General features: G+C 51.9%; 3 protein-coding genes across 7 annotated transcripts in view; 1 reads left to right on the top strand and 2 right to left on the bottom strand.

The window, feature by feature from the left end:
- Positions 1–1,825, top strand: part of WDR78 (WD repeat domain 78) — a 17,867-nt gene extending 16,042 nt beyond the window's left edge. For 2 of the 3 annotated variants that reach the window (XM_021404956.1, XM_021404954.1), the window contains exon 17: positions 815–1,255. In XM_021404956.1, the coding sequence (XP_021260631.1) occupies positions 815–868 (54 nt within the window). In that variant the 3' untranslated portion in view covers positions 869–1,255. Of the gene's footprint in view, positions 1–814 lie in introns of all 3 variants that reach the window. The other variant, XM_021404955.1, reaches the window with a different exon arrangement.
- TCTEX1D1 (Tctex1 domain containing 1) lies at positions 4,588–7,023 on the bottom strand. Its single transcript, XM_021404970.1, has 2 exons — positions 6,773–7,023; positions 4,588–5,913 (listed from the first exon to the last, which is right to left on the bottom strand). Exons 1-2 carry the CDS (start codon positions 6,950–6,952, stop codon positions 5,710–5,712), a joined length of 384 nt encoding a protein of 127 aa, XP_021260645.1. The 5' UTR covers positions 6,953–7,023; the 3' UTR covers positions 4,588–5,709.
- Positions 6,780–16,687, bottom strand: part of SGIP1 (SH3 domain GRB2 like endophilin interacting protein 1) — a 37,506-nt gene continuing 27,598 nt past the window's right edge. For all 3 annotated transcript variants that reach the window (XM_021404959.1, XM_021404960.1, XM_021404961.1), the window contains 8 exons: positions 13,666–13,777; positions 13,371–13,526; positions 12,572–12,704; positions 12,083–12,285; positions 11,757–11,821; positions 11,320–11,484; positions 7,092–11,119; positions 6,780–6,897 (listed from right to left, as the gene is read on the bottom strand). In XM_021404959.1, the coding sequence (XP_021260634.1) occupies positions 11,097–11,119; positions 11,320–11,484; positions 11,757–11,821; positions 12,083–12,285; positions 12,572–12,704; positions 13,371–13,526; positions 13,666–13,777 (857 nt within the window). In that variant the 3' untranslated portion in view covers positions 6,780–6,897; positions 7,092–11,096. The remainder of the gene's footprint in view (positions 6,898–7,091; positions 11,120–11,319; positions 11,485–11,756; positions 11,822–12,082; positions 12,286–12,571; positions 12,705–13,370; positions 13,527–13,665; positions 13,778–16,687) is intronic.

Below are 16,687 nucleotides of genomic sequence, written 5' to 3'. Positions count from 1 at the left end.
GCTGGAGCCCCAGACAAGGTGCTGGAGCCCCAGACAAGGTGCTGGAGCCCCAGACAAGGTGCTGGAGCCCCAGACAAGGTGCTGGAGCCCCAGACAAGGTGCTGGAGCCTAATGAACTTGGTCCTTTCAGCCTTGCCTTACTGGACTTGCACTCCCAGTTTGTAAAATGGGGCCAGAACTTCGTAAAATCACTTCTGAGTTAAATTAGCATGAAGTAGTCCAAGTCCTCTGAGTATAGGGATCATTCTCTGGGTACATCAGTGCATCGTTTCACAGACAGGAGGCATGGCATAATTGGTTGCCAATTCACAGAGCCTCATTAAGCAGAGGGAGCCCTGCTCTCCAGCATCCTCCACCATTTCTTCCAGCAGCTCACCTAGTAACAGCACATCTGCCTAGGCTTAGGCATGGACAGAGCTTAGCATGAGAGGGGCTGTGCTACAACTAATGCTAAAAGGAGATTACTGCTTCAGGGGCAACTACTTCTAAGTACAGCTACCACAAGTGCATCATCTGGAAAATTATTTTGCTTTGTAAACACGATGATATGTTTGTATCCCCTAAGTACAACACGACCCAAACAGGCCTGCCAAGAAGTGCTGCTTTCAAGGAATGCTGAGCTTAGCATAGCTTTAACAGAAGTCCAAAGAAGAATCAGCTAACAGAATGCAAACTCCCTTCGCCTGCTGCCTGGATGCTCATTACACAAACAATCCTGTTACTGGTTTGCAAATAGGAATTTTTGATCTCTGCATTTCTTATCCCATAATTACACTGCCATACAGATTTCTTTTTCTCACCTCTTGTGTTACAGGTTGATGCCTTACATGATGTAATCGGTCCTGCTCTACTTCCAGTAGCTAAATGACAGCACTTCTCACTTGGTAAACCGTAGGAAAGACTTCTTCTAGCATTATTGTGCACTGTTTAGTGCTTTTAATTTGTTAAAATTTATCTCTGAAACCATACTGGATAGAAATATCTTTTAAATGCTTCAAGTTTTCCCCAGGAAGTTCCCCTTGTTGGATGATCAGTCTGTTGTACCAATGCACAGATAAGGTCACGGAAAAGCCCCATTAAAGACTTTTCTCCTTCGGGCATTTCTCTTTTTTGAGTAACCCAAATCCCCCTCTGCATAGGCCACTCCATCAGGAACCAGAACGCACCCAAAACCCACCTGAGGTCCTGGAATACAGCCATTTGCCATCTGTACCTCCCCTCGTGAATTCATACAGTAAATGAATGGACTTCTCATCAGGTCCTTCTTGTCTGCCCTCCCATAAACCACAACCGAGTTTGAAAGCTGAGCTTTGAAAGGCATCGAGCGCTCCTGCAACTTGCAGACTGTCCCAGCCAAGAAGAATTAGGGACCAGCTTTTTCAACCTGACAAATTTGAACAATGTCATGATTTGAATGTACTCCTGCAGCTCTAGAAGGCAGATCTCTGCCTTGAGAGACCTCTCCACCAAAAGACATGGGTAGGGTGAGGACGTAACCTTCTGCAGCTCTTCTAAGCAGATGCAGGCAATAGGTGTCTGCTCCTAGCACTATGTAGTTAGATATATATTTTATATGCACAGAACATCCAGACTTTCTCATTAGCCTCACAATAAATGCCCGACGTTTAAACACATCACTGAAGTTACAGATCATTTGGGATGCATTAACACGCGCTTCCCTCTGCATTCTGTGCCTTTTACAACCAACATCCAAGCTCACCCTGGGCATAAAACGAATCTGAATTTCAAAGAAAGACATCCATTAAGGTGAATCACACGTTAATCATTATTACAAACCTGATTAAAACACACCGTATATTTTTCACCACTGGTTACGACTGTTTACTGATGCTACTGGTAAAAAATGAGCTTTCAAGGCTGAAGCGCACCGTAACTCACCCTGCACATCATGTAAACTAATTAACTGTAACATTACGGGGCTGGAAAAACACTTGTGGTGCTAGGAGGTGCTAAGGATCATATGTTTTGTTCTTGAATACGGAATTTCTGACCTCCTAATCACCCAATTTTCTCTTTGAGGCATTTTATTGGCGGAATTCTTTATCAAAGTTTACAGCAACAGTAGCCAACAACATCCAGACAGGGATGGGCCGCTCTGATAGCACGACTGGTCCACTGGCCTCTGGTCCCAGAGCTGCTCCACTCTGGCTTTCAGATATTTATCAGAAGGAAAAGGCTGGCAGGATGCTGATCCTTAGCTATTCCGTGCTTTGCCCAGAGCCACTGCCCCTCTTCTGTGTCTTTTGAAGAAGGGCCTCTGTCCATAGACAGCTGCAAAGTAAATATCTACAGATGCAAAGTGTGGAACAACTACAGTGTCTCTACAGCTTGCTACAGCGAGCTCACCATGCTCAGAGCTCCACGTGCTCAGCACGATGCCCTTCTGCTCAGCTCTCTGCCTGCACAGCACATGGGCTGCCTGGCTCTCAGCTTGCTCTGAAGCACGATGCACAGCTGCCAGCAGCACAAGGGGATGCTCAGCAGGAGGACAAAGCAGGGGAGATGAAGGGGTGTGCAACTGAGGGCGACCCTGGAAGAAGTAAATTCCCATTTTTATTTGGGATCATGGACAGAGCGAGTCCCCACATCACTTACACGGTGCTAACAGGCACAACTGGGCAACAGACTGCAAAGGAAACACACGGAGATGAAACCCATTACCTACAAAATACGTAATAAACATTTTTGCAGCACATATGCGTTAACAGCACTGATGTAAGCCCATTTCCTATAAACACATTATGCTACAAGTATTCCTGCTATAACGCAGTTACGTAGTCCTAAGATGCCTTTAACACCCAAACAAAACCCCAACGCAATTAAAACATCACCACAAACACAATTGGTTCTAGCAAACATGAGGTCACCCTGCAGCAAGCTGCTGCCCAGTGGAGCGGATGGGCCGCCCGTATAAATGGGAGCTTCCAGCAGCGCTCCTCACCTCGGTCCTGCAGAGCACTCCTTTGCTGCCCTTCCAGCCCCACAGCCCAGAATGAGGAGCACACTGCTGGCCCTGGCTGCACTCTGCCTGCTGGCTGCATTGCACAAGGCTGAAGGGGAGGGCAATGCCGTGAAGCTCTGCGGGAGAGACTTCGTCAGAGCCATCGTCTTCACCTGTGGCGGCTCTCGGTGGAAGAGGGATCTGGCTAATTACCAGTACCTGTTTGGTAAGTACTAATTAATGCATTACCTATCACCCTGCTATCGATTAATGCATGAACAGGCTTATCCCAGTGCTGGGTGTGCCTGACTGTGAGGGTGCTCAGGAGGAGCAATCCAGCTGCAGGCGCTGGCACCCTCCTCGGGAGGTGCTTCCCAAGCACAGCAGCACGGGCTTCACCCTGAGACAGCACAGTTTCACATATGCGAGTATGTGATATGTGTTTCCTCATGGCTTGCTTTCTTAGCCCCATGTGTTGTTTTGCTAAATGGAAAAGGTTTAGATCCAGGTGTTCCAAGTTAGTATGAGGAACTATGAGCTAGGTCCAAGGTGATTGCAGGACACCACTGTGCTACAATACATATGTGTCAGACTGAAGCCTTGCTGCAGTTAGCACACGTTTCACCTTTATCTCGAGGAGCACGCACCTCTTTCCCACTCAAACCCAGATATCTCTATATGAACAATTAGAGAACATCAGGATGAAGAATATAGAAAGTCAGACATGTAATCTGCAATAACCTTCCCAAGCTGTGGTGTGTATTTATTAGCACGCTCTTAGAGTCAGTAAAGTCAGCTATCGCGTGCACTGCTGAAAATCTGTACTCTGATTACAATAACTAGAGAAAAAAGAAGACAGATGAGGCAGATGACAGGAGCAGGGGCTTCCCACATTTTCCAAGCAATAACATGTGCCTGTTTGGACTACAGTGTTGTAGCAGCAGCTTTCAACAGAAAAAGCAATGCCATCTGCAGCGCACTGCCAGAGAGCAGAAAGCATCGCTGCTGAATGAAGCCAGACAGCCCCTCTAGCTGTAAGAACTCCAGAAGTTTGTGCCCAGACGTACCGTGGTGTTCTGAATGCACACAATTAGAAGCACACCATAAGCAAACATCTGGGAGTTTGGGCACCGGATTCGTTAGCACACCTGTGTTTCAGGAAACCACACGCCGTTCTAGGTTCGCAGCTCATCAAGTGCCGCTCTCACGTCGACTCAGTTCCGTCATCTGAAGGACACGCATCAGCGTCGGGCTGAAAGGCACGGCTTCTAACTCTCACTTCTAATTTCTTGCAGCAGAGAGCAGCGAGTCCCCCCTGTCCTCGTCCCAGGAGAGTGGCGGTGACGCAGAGCCCTCCCCGTACGCAGTGCAGGGGCTGGAGGTTGGTGATGAGCAGAGCCAGGAGGGCAGGCCCCAGGTGGAGCGCGACGTGCAGCGCAGCAGGAAGGTGGCTGTGCTCAAGAAGCGTGAGGTGGCCAAGCTGCTGACCACGTCCTGCTGCAGCGTCGGCTGCAGCGAGAGGGACATCAGTCTGCTGTGCTAACGCAGCTGGTGCTGGGGAGGTTCGAGGCCATCGCTTGAAGGTATTAAAACAATCATGACATAAAGCACAGTTATTTCAGTTGTGTTCTTTAGTTGTACCTTTATTCTTTAAAGTACGCAGAGGGTGAGTGTTAGGAGCTGCAGTGCAGCTGCAGGTGGGTTTGCTGGGATTCTACAAAGTATTACAGTGTTTTAGCACTGCATTTTTCGATATGAGTACAAACATCTCCTCCCATCTAACTCCTGTCTTTGCACATAAAAAGCAGTAACATAGCTATCTACTATGTGCGTTCTACAAAAATCCAAGAGCAGCTTTTGGACCTGGGTTATCACCTGTGAGACAGGGGTAGCAACAAGTGTCTGCTGGTACCAAAATGAGAGCAATGCTGAGCACATAGCTCTGTGCAGGGCACCACAGCACAGGGATTGCTGCAGCAGATAAGACAGTGACCCCTCTGTCTGCCCTCAAAACGCGCAGGAGGAGTCACGATTTATTTCCCATTGACCTGGCGTCCTGCCCAGTGGGCAGTCAATTTGCAACGGGACAGATGAGAAATATGCTTCCAAGCACATTTCTGAGCTGATAGAGATGCATTTCCCCCATTATCTATAGGGAGGTAGCAGCTGAGAAACACAATTTCACTTTTTTTTCCTGCTAGATTGAAGCATCTTAAATAAAAGGGGCCAGGAATGTCAGATCGATATACTCTGAACATGATGAATTTAAGGGCATTTACCACTTGATTTGGAAAACAATGGGACAGTCACTCATCTCTAAGAAAAACTTTCTGCCTTCTGCATGGCCACGCGACGGGACCCTGCATGAGCAGGGCAGTGTGTGCATGGGGCCGGGGCTGAGCTGCCCCAAAGTGTGGATTGGTTCCAAACGTGTTTGTTTTGCCTTCCAAAAATCACTCGGTCATTTCTTGAGGGATCACGTACTCACAGTAAATTCAGGGAGAACAAATGTTACAGGAACACCCAGTGCCAAAAGCAGTTAGAATCAGGTGCAAAATGGCATCCTACAGAAAATCACTAACCAGGGAAAGCCATGGGGAATACAATGATGGCACTCACCACCAAAAAGCTTGGGGGAACCACATTTCTAAGCAGGTGATTGTTGCCTCGGTCCCTCACTGCTGCTCTCAGCAACAGGAGGACTCAGACTGAAATTCATTTCTCCTCTGCTAAATGCATCTACCTTGCTATTCAAAATAGACAGCATAGACATTTGCAAGAGCAAACAGCGAGCTGTTTTTGAAGACGTAGGATGAAAACGTATCCGTGGCAGGATCCCACAGGCACCTGCTGCCGATCTGCATGCCCTGCCCATTCAGCTGCCCAATGTGCGTCACCACAACGATCTTGTACCTCGGCACCACCAGGTCCTTCACCCGAGCTTTGATCACCTGCAGGAGAGAGGTGCGCTGAGACTCAACGCGGTGAGCTCTGCACAGGGGGTGCTCAGCAACTGGGTGTTCTGGGATGGAAAGTGCCAGCACAGCACTGCTCAGCCCTTGTGACAGTCCTGATGACAATCCTAGAATCGTTTGAGTTGGAAGGGACCCTTAAAGGCCAACTGGTCCCACTCCCCTGCAATGAACAGGGACACCCACAGCTCTACCAGGTGCTCAGAGCCCTGTCCCCTGACCCTGTGCCAGTACAAACTCGCTGTCTTTGAAACACCAAGGCAGTGAGCGCTTGAGAACCAACATTTCCATCGCTAAGAGCAGGCACAGCTCTGTTTCACTACACGAACACAAGCGCAGACATTAAGCGAGGAGACACTGTAGGTGGGCACCATGCTCTTGCCAAGATCGCTTCCTCGTGGGCATTCACACTGACAGGCACCTCCGCTTGCTCTGTGCTGCCGAGCTCTCCTGGGCCAAACCAGCTGTAAGGCCAGAGGCTCAGGGCAGCAGCACAGAACCACAGAATCCCAGCATGGCTGGGTTGGAAGGGGCCACAGAGCCCCCAGTCCCCAACTTTGGGCTGGGTGCCCCCCAGCTCCAGCTGCTCAGTGCCCACCCATGGCCTCGGGCACCTGCAGGGATGGGGCACCCATAGCTCTGGGCACTGCCTCTGGGTAAAGAACTTCCCTGACATCCTTCCACCCGGGCACGGAGCAGGGGCAGGACTGCCTTCAGCCGACACAGGTGCCACCGTGCAGCCACGAGGTGACCTCCTATCCCTTTCCACCTACGGAGGCAGCCGTGCCCAGCGGACCCCGGCCTCCCAGGAGGACAACAGCCCCACAGCCCGGCGCACCTCGCTGACGGTCGCGGCCATCTCCCGGCACAGCCCCGGCTCGTAGCACTGCTCCCGCAGGCAGCCCTCCAGCACGGCCTTCAGGATGGCGTCCACCGCCGCCACCGGGAACCGCTTGGAGGGCCCTGGAGGACGGGGACAGTGAGCCCCGAGGCCTCCCGCGGCCTCCCCACACTGCATCCCGGGAGCCGCAGAGGGGACGCGGAGGGCGGAGGGCCTGGGCCAGCGTCGCCCAGAGGCCGCCGGGAGCCGGAGCCCGCCCCTCCGCGTCCCCCCCGCTCCGTCCCCGCGCGGCCCCGGAGGCCCTGCTGGCCCCCACCTGTCCCTGCATCCACGTCTGTCAGGTCTTCCTGGTCCGCACAGGGCCCTGGTGCATCCCCGTTGCCTACAAGGGTCGTCCCAGCCCTTGTATGTCACTGCAGCCGTGGGCCTTGTGGTTCCCAACAGCCCCTGCAGCCCCTAAGTGTCCTCATCGTCCCCATATCCCCATATGTCCCCCCACAAGCACTACATGCCCTCATCATCCCCCAAGCACTATGTGCCCCCGCAGCTCCCACAGGTCCCCACAGCCCCTAGATAACCCACAGCCCCCATGGGTGGGTTGGACTAGATGATCTCGGTGGTCTTTCCCAACCTTAATGATTCTACGTCCCCGTTGTCCCCGCACATCTCCATGCACAGCCCCATCCCCGAGCTGGGTGGCAGCGCATGGCCCCAGCAGCAATGCCATTTGGGACACAGGGACGTGGCAGCCTGTGATCCCCCTGTTCCCCCTGGGATTCTCCTGCCCACGGGAGCAAAACACACAAAGAAAGTTGTTTTTTTTTTTTCTGGGTTCTGTTTATTTTCAAGGAAAAAAAAATCACATTTAAATTGCATCTGAATGGGGTGTTTCATGTGGTTCTCATGTATAGAATTAATAAACTTTGTTCTGACGTGGGGATTTATCGGTTGCAATATTATGCGTGGTAAATAATTGCATATTCAAGATTTCGTGGAATGGATGATGGGGAGAATGGAGGAAAGACATTTATAAAAAACATTATTTACAAAAATGATATCCACATATCTGTATCCTAATCTATAAGGCAAGTAACATTTAAAATATGTTGTCTCATGATTATCTTCAACAAGTCAATACAACACATTCATATTACCAGTGGTCAAATACAAAGCTTTGCTGCAGTAGTCCGTGTGCAACAAACCTGTACGCCTCTTACAGCTTTTCTCTGAGAACATTGGGTAAGCAGCAAAGTTTTCATCACAGACTAAGCAGTACCTAGGCCATCATAGACTAAAGGTATAATATATCCCATTGCACGTTTAGGCAAAAAAGGCCAGCCATTCATTAACTTATTTAACTTAAATCTTAAAAATAGACCTGTGTATCTTCATCCACAAATATTTATAAACATTTTATACACCAGGGATTTCGTAAAACAATATAGCTTCTCTCGGGCGATGCCCTGGGGATCCCAATTGGCGGCTGGGGCTCCCTCTGAGCTCAGCGGCCCCCACGTCCCCCCCATGTCCCGTTGCGATTCCAATCCCAAATCACCGCTCGGTTTTGGATGTGCACATGCTACCGAAGTACCTGGGCAACTTCTTCAGCCTCAGAGCACCCTGGATGAAGCTGGAGCTGGGAGAAAGGGGTGGGTTTCAGACAGGCCTTTGTGGGTTATGGACAGAACTCTTAGCGTGGCATTTCCACAATGACTTCCTGCACGCCAAGAAGGACAGAGAAGTCTAACAGGGAAATAAGGTGTTCCAAGCACCTGCTGAAGCTGTCACAGCTCTCTGTGTGCTGCTTGGCCTGCAGCGAGCCTGGGTGTTCCTACAGGGCTTTGTCCCTCCTTGCAGTGAAATAGGGATGACAGTAATTACAGTCATAGGAGTCCTCAGCTCTACAAGGATTGCTTTCCTTGTCAGTGTGTGAGAGAAAGAAGAAAATAATAATTCTGGTGATGAAACCAAGTCTTTAAGACAGTAATTTCTTGTAGGGAAAGTACAGTGTGGTGATGTTCATAGAATGATAGAATCATTTGACCTGGAAGGGACCCTTAGAGGCCATCTGGTCCCACTCCCCTGCAATGAACAGGGACACCCACAACTCTACCAGGTGCTCAGAGCCCCCGTCCCCTGACCTCGGGTGTCTCCTCGAATGTCACGCATTTTGGTCACAGTAAGCTTCAAAATTAAGATTATTTTAAAAGTGGAGCAGGGCTAGGGGATGAGTGCACAGCAGCCCTATGGCAAAACCGAGGAGCAGCGTTCAATGGGGAAGCGATAGCTAAGAACGAAAGTAGATCCCAAATGAAACGCTTCTCATTTGGTCCTATTTCATATGGTTAATGATTTCCTCGTTACTGGGGAACGCCATTAATGTAGAAAGTCGGTCTGCAATGCCTCGTGCAAGGAGCACGTCATCTGGCCGCAGGTATTGGATACCTGCAGCAAATAGCCAGGATGGAGCGCAGAGACATGCCATACACTGCACCCAAAGAAACACCAGGGGAACCCAACACTGTGCGAGGCATTGGCAACACCACCATGCGAGGGGCCTGCCCCACACCACCAGTTTGGGCCCCAACAGCGAGCGGCACTGGGAGAAGGGGAGCTGGGCTGCGGGGCACCGCTGGGACGGGCTCGGGAGCTTTGGGTTATTTGGTTTTCGTCTTTTTTGTTTAAAAAGCATTTAAAATCCCAATGCTAATGTAAACACCTCGTCTTTCAAATGAGATATAAAGTAAAATATCTATGTTCTGGTAATATTTACACTATAAAATCCCTATTTTCGGGACTATGGCAAAGATGTCTTCTGGAAGCATGAGTTTATAACAACTGTACGCAGCATGAACCAATCGTGCAGAAACTGATTCTTAGATTCTGCCCCATGTTCCTATGGCAGGAAGGGGCTGGTCACACCATTTGTACATATTTCCATTTCAGAGGGAAGTAAATAGCTGGGCAGGGCAGAGCGTTCCATCCAGGAGTGCCGGCGGGTTTGCTTTCCAAATCAGCAAAGCTGTGTTGTGCTTTCCTCCTGCATTTGCACTTTGTGTGTACACGCACACAGATCACCCATCCTATAACAACCCGGGAGCCAGCCCGGAGCTGAAACAGCCCCAGATTTTCCTATTTTCTCATAGGATGGGCACGGATCGCTGTTTCCTCCTTTTCTCCCCATTGAAATGAGCTCTCCACCTCTGCACAGCTCTTGAAGGTTTTCCCATCTCCACAAGACCACTGCTCCCGGTGCCGGTGCTTTTGGCAGGGTCAGGTTGGGCTGCCTTCATTTCTCAATATTGGTGTATAGAGATATCTTTTTTTTCCTGCCTAATTAGTAAAAAGGAGAAGCATGGGGCTGCACACCTTTAAAGCATTTCCTAAACCCATGGGGCTTTCAGAAGTGGAGGAAATGAATAGAAGAAGCGAGCAAAGGATGGTGGAAACGCAACCGAAAATCTGGAGCCTGCTCTGGAAACGCATCCCCAAAATCCGCGGTGCCACTGCCGGGCAGAGCTGTGAGCTCAGCTACTTTCCAGCCTCTCACGTCCTCATCTGCATATATGCAAAACATGGGGAAGGGATACGCGGACCGCTGGGATTGCCGGCGCTGAGTCTGCGGTAAGAGAACACGGCCTTGTTGGTGGAGGCATCCTATAGCGGCCATCTGAAGGAAACACTCTTTCTAGAAGTGACATTTTTCACTTCTTTTCCTTGGGAGACTGCGTCAGGAGCCTCCACCTCCACAGAAATATTGTTCTGGAGTTAAACCATCTGAACCTGAAGGTGGGGTGCTTCATTCACCACCGTGAGACGTGCTAAGGGCAGGAGGAAAGTAAATGAGCGTGCGGCTCCGCCTGGCTCCCTCAGTGAGGCACCCGCCTTTGTCACAGCCACCCGCACGGTGTTTAAATCGTATATATCGACAAAATGGAATCTACCTCTGTAAGCATTGTGCCATTCAACAGTACTACTATTAAATTGATATACCACAGTTTAAATTACATCCATTTCATGAATGGTAAAATGCTAAAACTCAAGTGTCTAACTTCCAAAATACAGCCTTACTGGAATGAGTACAATTTACAAATACAATAATTACATTTTAAAACCATTAACAATGTTACATCTAGAAGTAAATACTGTAGGACTGGTCAAGACGGTGTTTTCTGAGGAAAAAAAGCTGAAAGTTGTCAACACTTCCAACAGAAATGTCCCAAGTGCAGGATTTAGTTCATTTTCCTTAAACTGTAATTAAAACCCGTTCCACTCACAGTAGTCCTTGGTTATTTTCCACGTTATTTTCCATACGTTTCCTTCAGTTATCAGCCAAGTATTTACCTGGAAACGGGACCAGACGTCAGCCACCCGCCTGCACCCACCCGGCCCCACCGTGCTGCCATCTCCATACAGCACCCATAGAGCCAACGCCGCCTCCGGAGACCCCCACCCGTGGGTCCCACGAATGGCAAACCTCCCCCCTAGTGGGATTTCGGGGGCATTTCATGGGTGGGAGCCTTTGCATCGGGGCTGGCACCTACCTGCCGCGAACCTCTTCTTGATGAGCGAGAAGCGGTAGCCGGCGCCGACGAGCTCAATGTCGCAGCTGGAGAGCGTGCTGCCCTCGCTGGTGAACTGCACGGCCAGGGGGGCTGGGGAGCTGGGCCCCTCCGCCAGCTGGAAGCGGGCCAGCAGCGAGCCCACGCCTGCAGGAGAGCACCCACGACAGCCTTAGAGCCCGCAGGGCACAATGCCGTGCCCGCTCCCACCCCACGCGTTTGCACCCTCCTACAACGCCAGCTCCAGTTGGCAAAGCAGTCCTGGTGACATGCCCTGGATTTTCCAGGCTCTTTGCTCCCAATTCCAAATAGCATCCTCTCCGTGCAAGCGCCCACACCAATATGTGTGCAGACAAGAGGAACAGCCAACGCCTGCTCGAAGTACCCATTGCCAAAAGCATGCATGTTCACAGGATTACCTCCATTTTCTGACTTCTGAGAGATATCAGGGATCTTCCACAATATCCTCTGCTGCTCCGCGTTCCTGCAAACACACCGAGAAGAGCGCTTCTGTAGGAAGCAGGATGCTACGTGGACCCCATACAAACACTGCCAAAAGCCGCGTGCGCCGGGCAGAGCCTCAATTTTGGGAGTGTGGCTTTGTGTTGGACCCAAGCATGGAAACATCACTTTGGGTTGTAGAGTTGGGCTGCCCACCCCATCTTGCATAAGGACAAGAGCTGGTGCTGGGTTGGGTGCTGGATTCAGCACACAGCGGAAGCGCGATGCCGGCAGCAATGCCTACCAGACAGCGGGTGGGAGCACGGCCTGCAGCTTGGTTACTCCTCCGTCGACGGGGACGAGGAACTGGACGTTGTTTAGAGCTACCGGTGTGGTCATTGCCTCCGTATTGTATTTGTAGTCGATGCGGAGGTCAGTGCTTGCAGGTTCACACCGCCAGCTCACTGCAAGGTTTAATGGAGTAGACTGAATACCCTGGGCAGATACCTTCCAAAATGACAGAAAAAACATTTAGTTTCCATAGGGGTGAAGGGAGAAATCCCATTTTACAGACTCAGTCATTGCAATGTGTTTCAGAGGAGACAACACCTCATATTCACATAGAAAGTTTGTGCTGGGCCCCAGTAGAGGGTCGTACCGAGAGCCCCCTGCGCAGCATGCCCCCACCTCCTGCTGCCTCCTCTGCACTTAGGAAACCCCACCTCTTACACATCATACCGCCTACAACACCGCACACGCTTTTGGCTGAATTCAATCTGACAAAGCACCATACCTGGTACTTGAGCATATCCACATTGTAATAGGTTGCTTGTGGTTTCTGCTCCGATACCTTCTTGAGGTGCGTCATCAGGTTTGGCATGTTGACCCAGAACTCCTTCGTGCTGGCGTCACTCTGCGTGCTGTCACTGCGAGCAGTTAACATGCAACCAAGGAATCATTCAGGTTGGAAAAGCTCCCCAAGCTCCCCAAGCCCACCTCAGCCCACCCCCCCATGCCCACTGCCCATGTCCCTCAGTGCCACATCCCCACAGCTCTGGAACACCCCCAGGGATGGTGACCCCCCACCCCTGGGCAGCCTGTGCCCATGCTGTTTGCTCTTTGGAGAAGAGATTTCTCCGAATACCCAACCTGACCTTCCCCTGGCACAACATGAAGCCATCACCTCTCATCCTAAACTAAACTAACAGGTGGCATTAACTCTTTCCCTAAGCCACTCCTGCAGCAAAGCAGCACTGGCTGTGGGCTGTGACCAGGTTTCATCCCTTGCTTACAGGGATACTGCAATCCCCCTCTCATGATGCGAGGAGGCACCACAGGAGCTTCCCATGGGCTGTTCCATTTTGCAAGCAGGATCTGCACTGAACAGAGTGGGTAGAAAATGAGCAAACCCCACTGTGTGCTGCTTGGCAAAGGGGCTGCACTTGGAGGGAGTGCTCCAGCAGTATTTAGGGGCTGAGAATTTCCTTCCCAAAACTTGCCCAGACCTCAAGGCAGGTGGTTTTGCAGGCAGCCTGCCCTTGCAGTGAGATCTCTGGCCCTGACTGGCAGCATGGGTGCGAGTAAGGGCTCACCAGCAGAGGAGCTGGGGGTTTGGCAGGACGTGCTCCAGCCGGTTGTAGTTCAGCACGCGGAAGGTGAGCACCGCCGGAGCGGGGTTGTTGGCAAAGTGTCGGGTAATGCCTGCCGGGAACGACAGCACCATCTCCCCCGTGATCTTCACGATGCACCTGCAGCACCGAGCACAGAGACCCAGGGGGAGGAAACGGAGGCCTCAAAACGCAGCACAGGGTGGACAGCGTGGTGAAAGCCCCTCATTCCCACCCCAGACCCCCACATTCGTGCCCATACCCCACGGCCGGCACCTACTTGCTGGGGTCAGCTCCCTTGAAGTATGCGTTGACGGTCTCAGTGAAAGCGGCAGCGACAGGCAGGGTGTCCTGTGCCCCCATGGTGAGCGGGCTGGGGCCCCGCGACGACCCTGCAACAGAGCAGAGCCTCTGCTAGTCAGCTGTGGGATGAGGCCCTGCACCCACCCCGGGGCGTTCCCTGCTAGAGCCCAAGCCCAGCACGTGGCTTTGTGGGCCAAGAGCTAAAAGAAGAGGTCCTCAAGGCTTTGGATCAGCCTTTGAAGTGATTATTTCCCCCTCCAAAAGACAAGCAAGGAGAAGAGCAGAGGAGCCTCGCCACGAGCATGGGGCACCAACCCCCTGCATGGGACCGTTTTGGCAGGTTTAGGTTTCCAGACCCCAGCATGGGGGCTGGGCAGTTTGGTATCCCGTCTGCACTGAGTGGGATGCTCATGTCCTCACCCTGCAGCTGAACACTGATTTAAAGGGGCTGTACGAGCCCTGCCCGCGGGCTCTCCATGCACGCATCCACGTTGCTTCCCTGCACACCCCACATGTGGCTCTGCAGGCTGCAAATCCACCAAGGGCTACACTATGCCACAGTCCAGGCTGTGAAGCAGCAGCAATCTGGCTAGATGCATGACTGCTTGCAGCCTAGCTGTGGTGTACTGCAGCAAGAGGAGGACAGCAGCAGTGCAAGGGGCTGCCTGAAACTACGGGGCATGCTGGAAACCCCCCAGCACCAAGGGCAGAGCAAATGAGAGCAACCAGCATGCAATGTGCTCGCTGGTGCCTCACCATCAGCCCCCAGGAAAGCTCTGTACCAGAGGTGCAACTTGCCCGGTGCAGGCACCATGGGCTCTGAGCCTCTGGAGACCAGGAGATGTCCCCTGGAGGTGGCCAGGAGCGCTGCTGCCTGCAAACCACTGCCCCGCAGGCTCCGACATGCCCAAATCTATGTTTCCACAATGCACTGTTTTGCAACCTTGTACGTCAAGCTCAACGCTAGCGTTATTTTGCCCCGAAAATACATAACAAGTGATGGCAAAGGGTGAAATGCACTGTTCCAGAGTGATTTCGCTTCGAGCATGCAAGCTCATGCAAGCTGCCAGCCCAAGCTGCTGCACGGGAAGGCAGCAGCGAGCAATGCCATGCAGCAGGCTGCCGCCAGCGCGTGCTGCCCTCCGAGCAAACCCCTCTCCCCACTGCCATCCCGCTGCCAGTGCCCGTGTTTGCTGGCTGTGGTCCTGGCTGGTGGCTCAGCCTTGTGGCATTGCAGCTTTCCTGCAGTGGGACGTGGGTGTGGGATGTTGGGATTTGTCTTCCAGGAAAAGCGCTGCTGTCAGTGAGGCTACACCTTGAGTTCTGAGAGATTCATTGTAATGGCAGCACGTCAACACCTGAAAGCACAGCTGCTCCCTCCCAGCAGCACGGGACAGCCTACCCCAAGGCTGGGATTTTCTTCTCGAAGGCCTAACGCAGCCCAGCAGGGTGTTAAGAATGAACACAGCCACGCGTCTCCCCTCTGCCATACACCCGGAGAGCCCCAGTAGGATGCATGGGCTCAGTCCCGAATAACAGTGCTGTGCTGGTAGCACACAGTGCACCCCGAGCTCTGCAACAGCAGGATCTGCCGAGCTACTGAAATCACCCGCACAGCACTGGGTTCCCCAAAGGCTTCCCTCTGTCATCAATAATCACAGACACGCTCATTTCCCAAGCAAAGTTTTTGCCTCGAGTTTGGGATTTTTCCTCTTGGATTATTTTTTGGGGGTGATGATCGAGCCAGGACAGCTTACACCAGCAAAACCCCAGGGATCACTGAGGAAACGAGTCACCAAACCCATAAACCTGGCTCTGTGCTGAACGTGCACACCTCAGGCCCCCGCACAGAGGAAGGACAAAAATCCTTTGGACGCAACCGACACCCGTGGCTCTCACACCCTCCACTTCTCCTGCAAATGCAAAGCCCTGCATTATTCTATCAAATTCGGAGACTAATCAGCTTTCCTCTACAAAAAGCTTTGACTTAGAATCATAGGATCAAGGTGGGAAAAGGCTCCATCACTCCCTGGGCAGCCTGTTCCAGTTGCCTGCATGAAGGCGCAGAATAGAGGGGAAGGAGCAAAGCTGGCTGAGCGTGGTCCAAGCATCACCAGCACAGACAAATTACTCCACAATACACAAATACTCTGCCCAGAGCCAAAAAGAAACAACAGCAATGAAAGGAACCCCAACCAGAAACGCTGCCGCAATGACCCGCAGAACTTCAGATCCACCATCCAAAAAGATTGGAAAACCGTTAGGAGGCCAAACCACACAAATCCCCCAGCGTGTTCACTGCAGGCCCGACCCAGTGAGGAGGAGGGAGGATGGGAACCCAGTGAGGGCCAAATGAGCACCAGGAAGAAGGGGCCAGCAGCTGGCCTGATGGAAAAGGCAAGGAAGAGGGGAAGAAGGAGCACTGCCCCTTGCCAACACCGACCCCTGCCCAATGCTGCTGCAGCATCATCCTCACCAAAAGCACTTTGCTTAAGCAGCTGAGCAGCCCAGCCTGGCTCTGCAGGCCCTGCACCTTCATGGGACCAGGAGCTGTGGGAATGCAAGAGCCGTGGGGACACTGGAGCCACGGGGATCCCGGAGCCATGGGAACGCTGCACCCGTGCAGCCATGTCCCCAGCAGCCCCAGCTGCAGGATGCTCATTCCCCTGCGCTGGATGGTGGGGTGACAAAGCTCAAAGGCGACAATCAATTGGATGAATAAAAAAAAAATATATAAAAATTCATGAATTCTGAGTGTTTCTGAACACCAGGTTTTGCTCAGGACTTGCCTGCAGAAGTCCTGCCCTGCAGGCAGCAAGCAGGATAACTGTAGGGGATGGCTTTACCTGGCTGGGTCTCTGCGTGTGCAATGCCTGCGGTTTCCCAGGGGTGCCACAAGCCCAGAGTGACAGTCCTATTCCTGGCAGCACCGGTGCTTTTGGAGCAATTCCACGGCATTCAGCCCAGGTATCGGAATATTTCCTTTTTTTTTTTTTTTT

The sequence above is a fragment of the Numida meleagris genome, chromosome 7 (assembly GCF_002078875.1).
Source record: "Numida meleagris isolate 19003 breed g44 Domestic line chromosome 7, NumMel1.0, whole genome shotgun sequence".
Taxonomy (NCBI): Eukaryota; Metazoa; Chordata; class Aves; order Galliformes; family Numididae; genus Numida; species Numida meleagris.
Note: the sequence above shows the minus strand (reverse complement) of the source record. Positions and strands in the feature narration are given on the sequence as shown.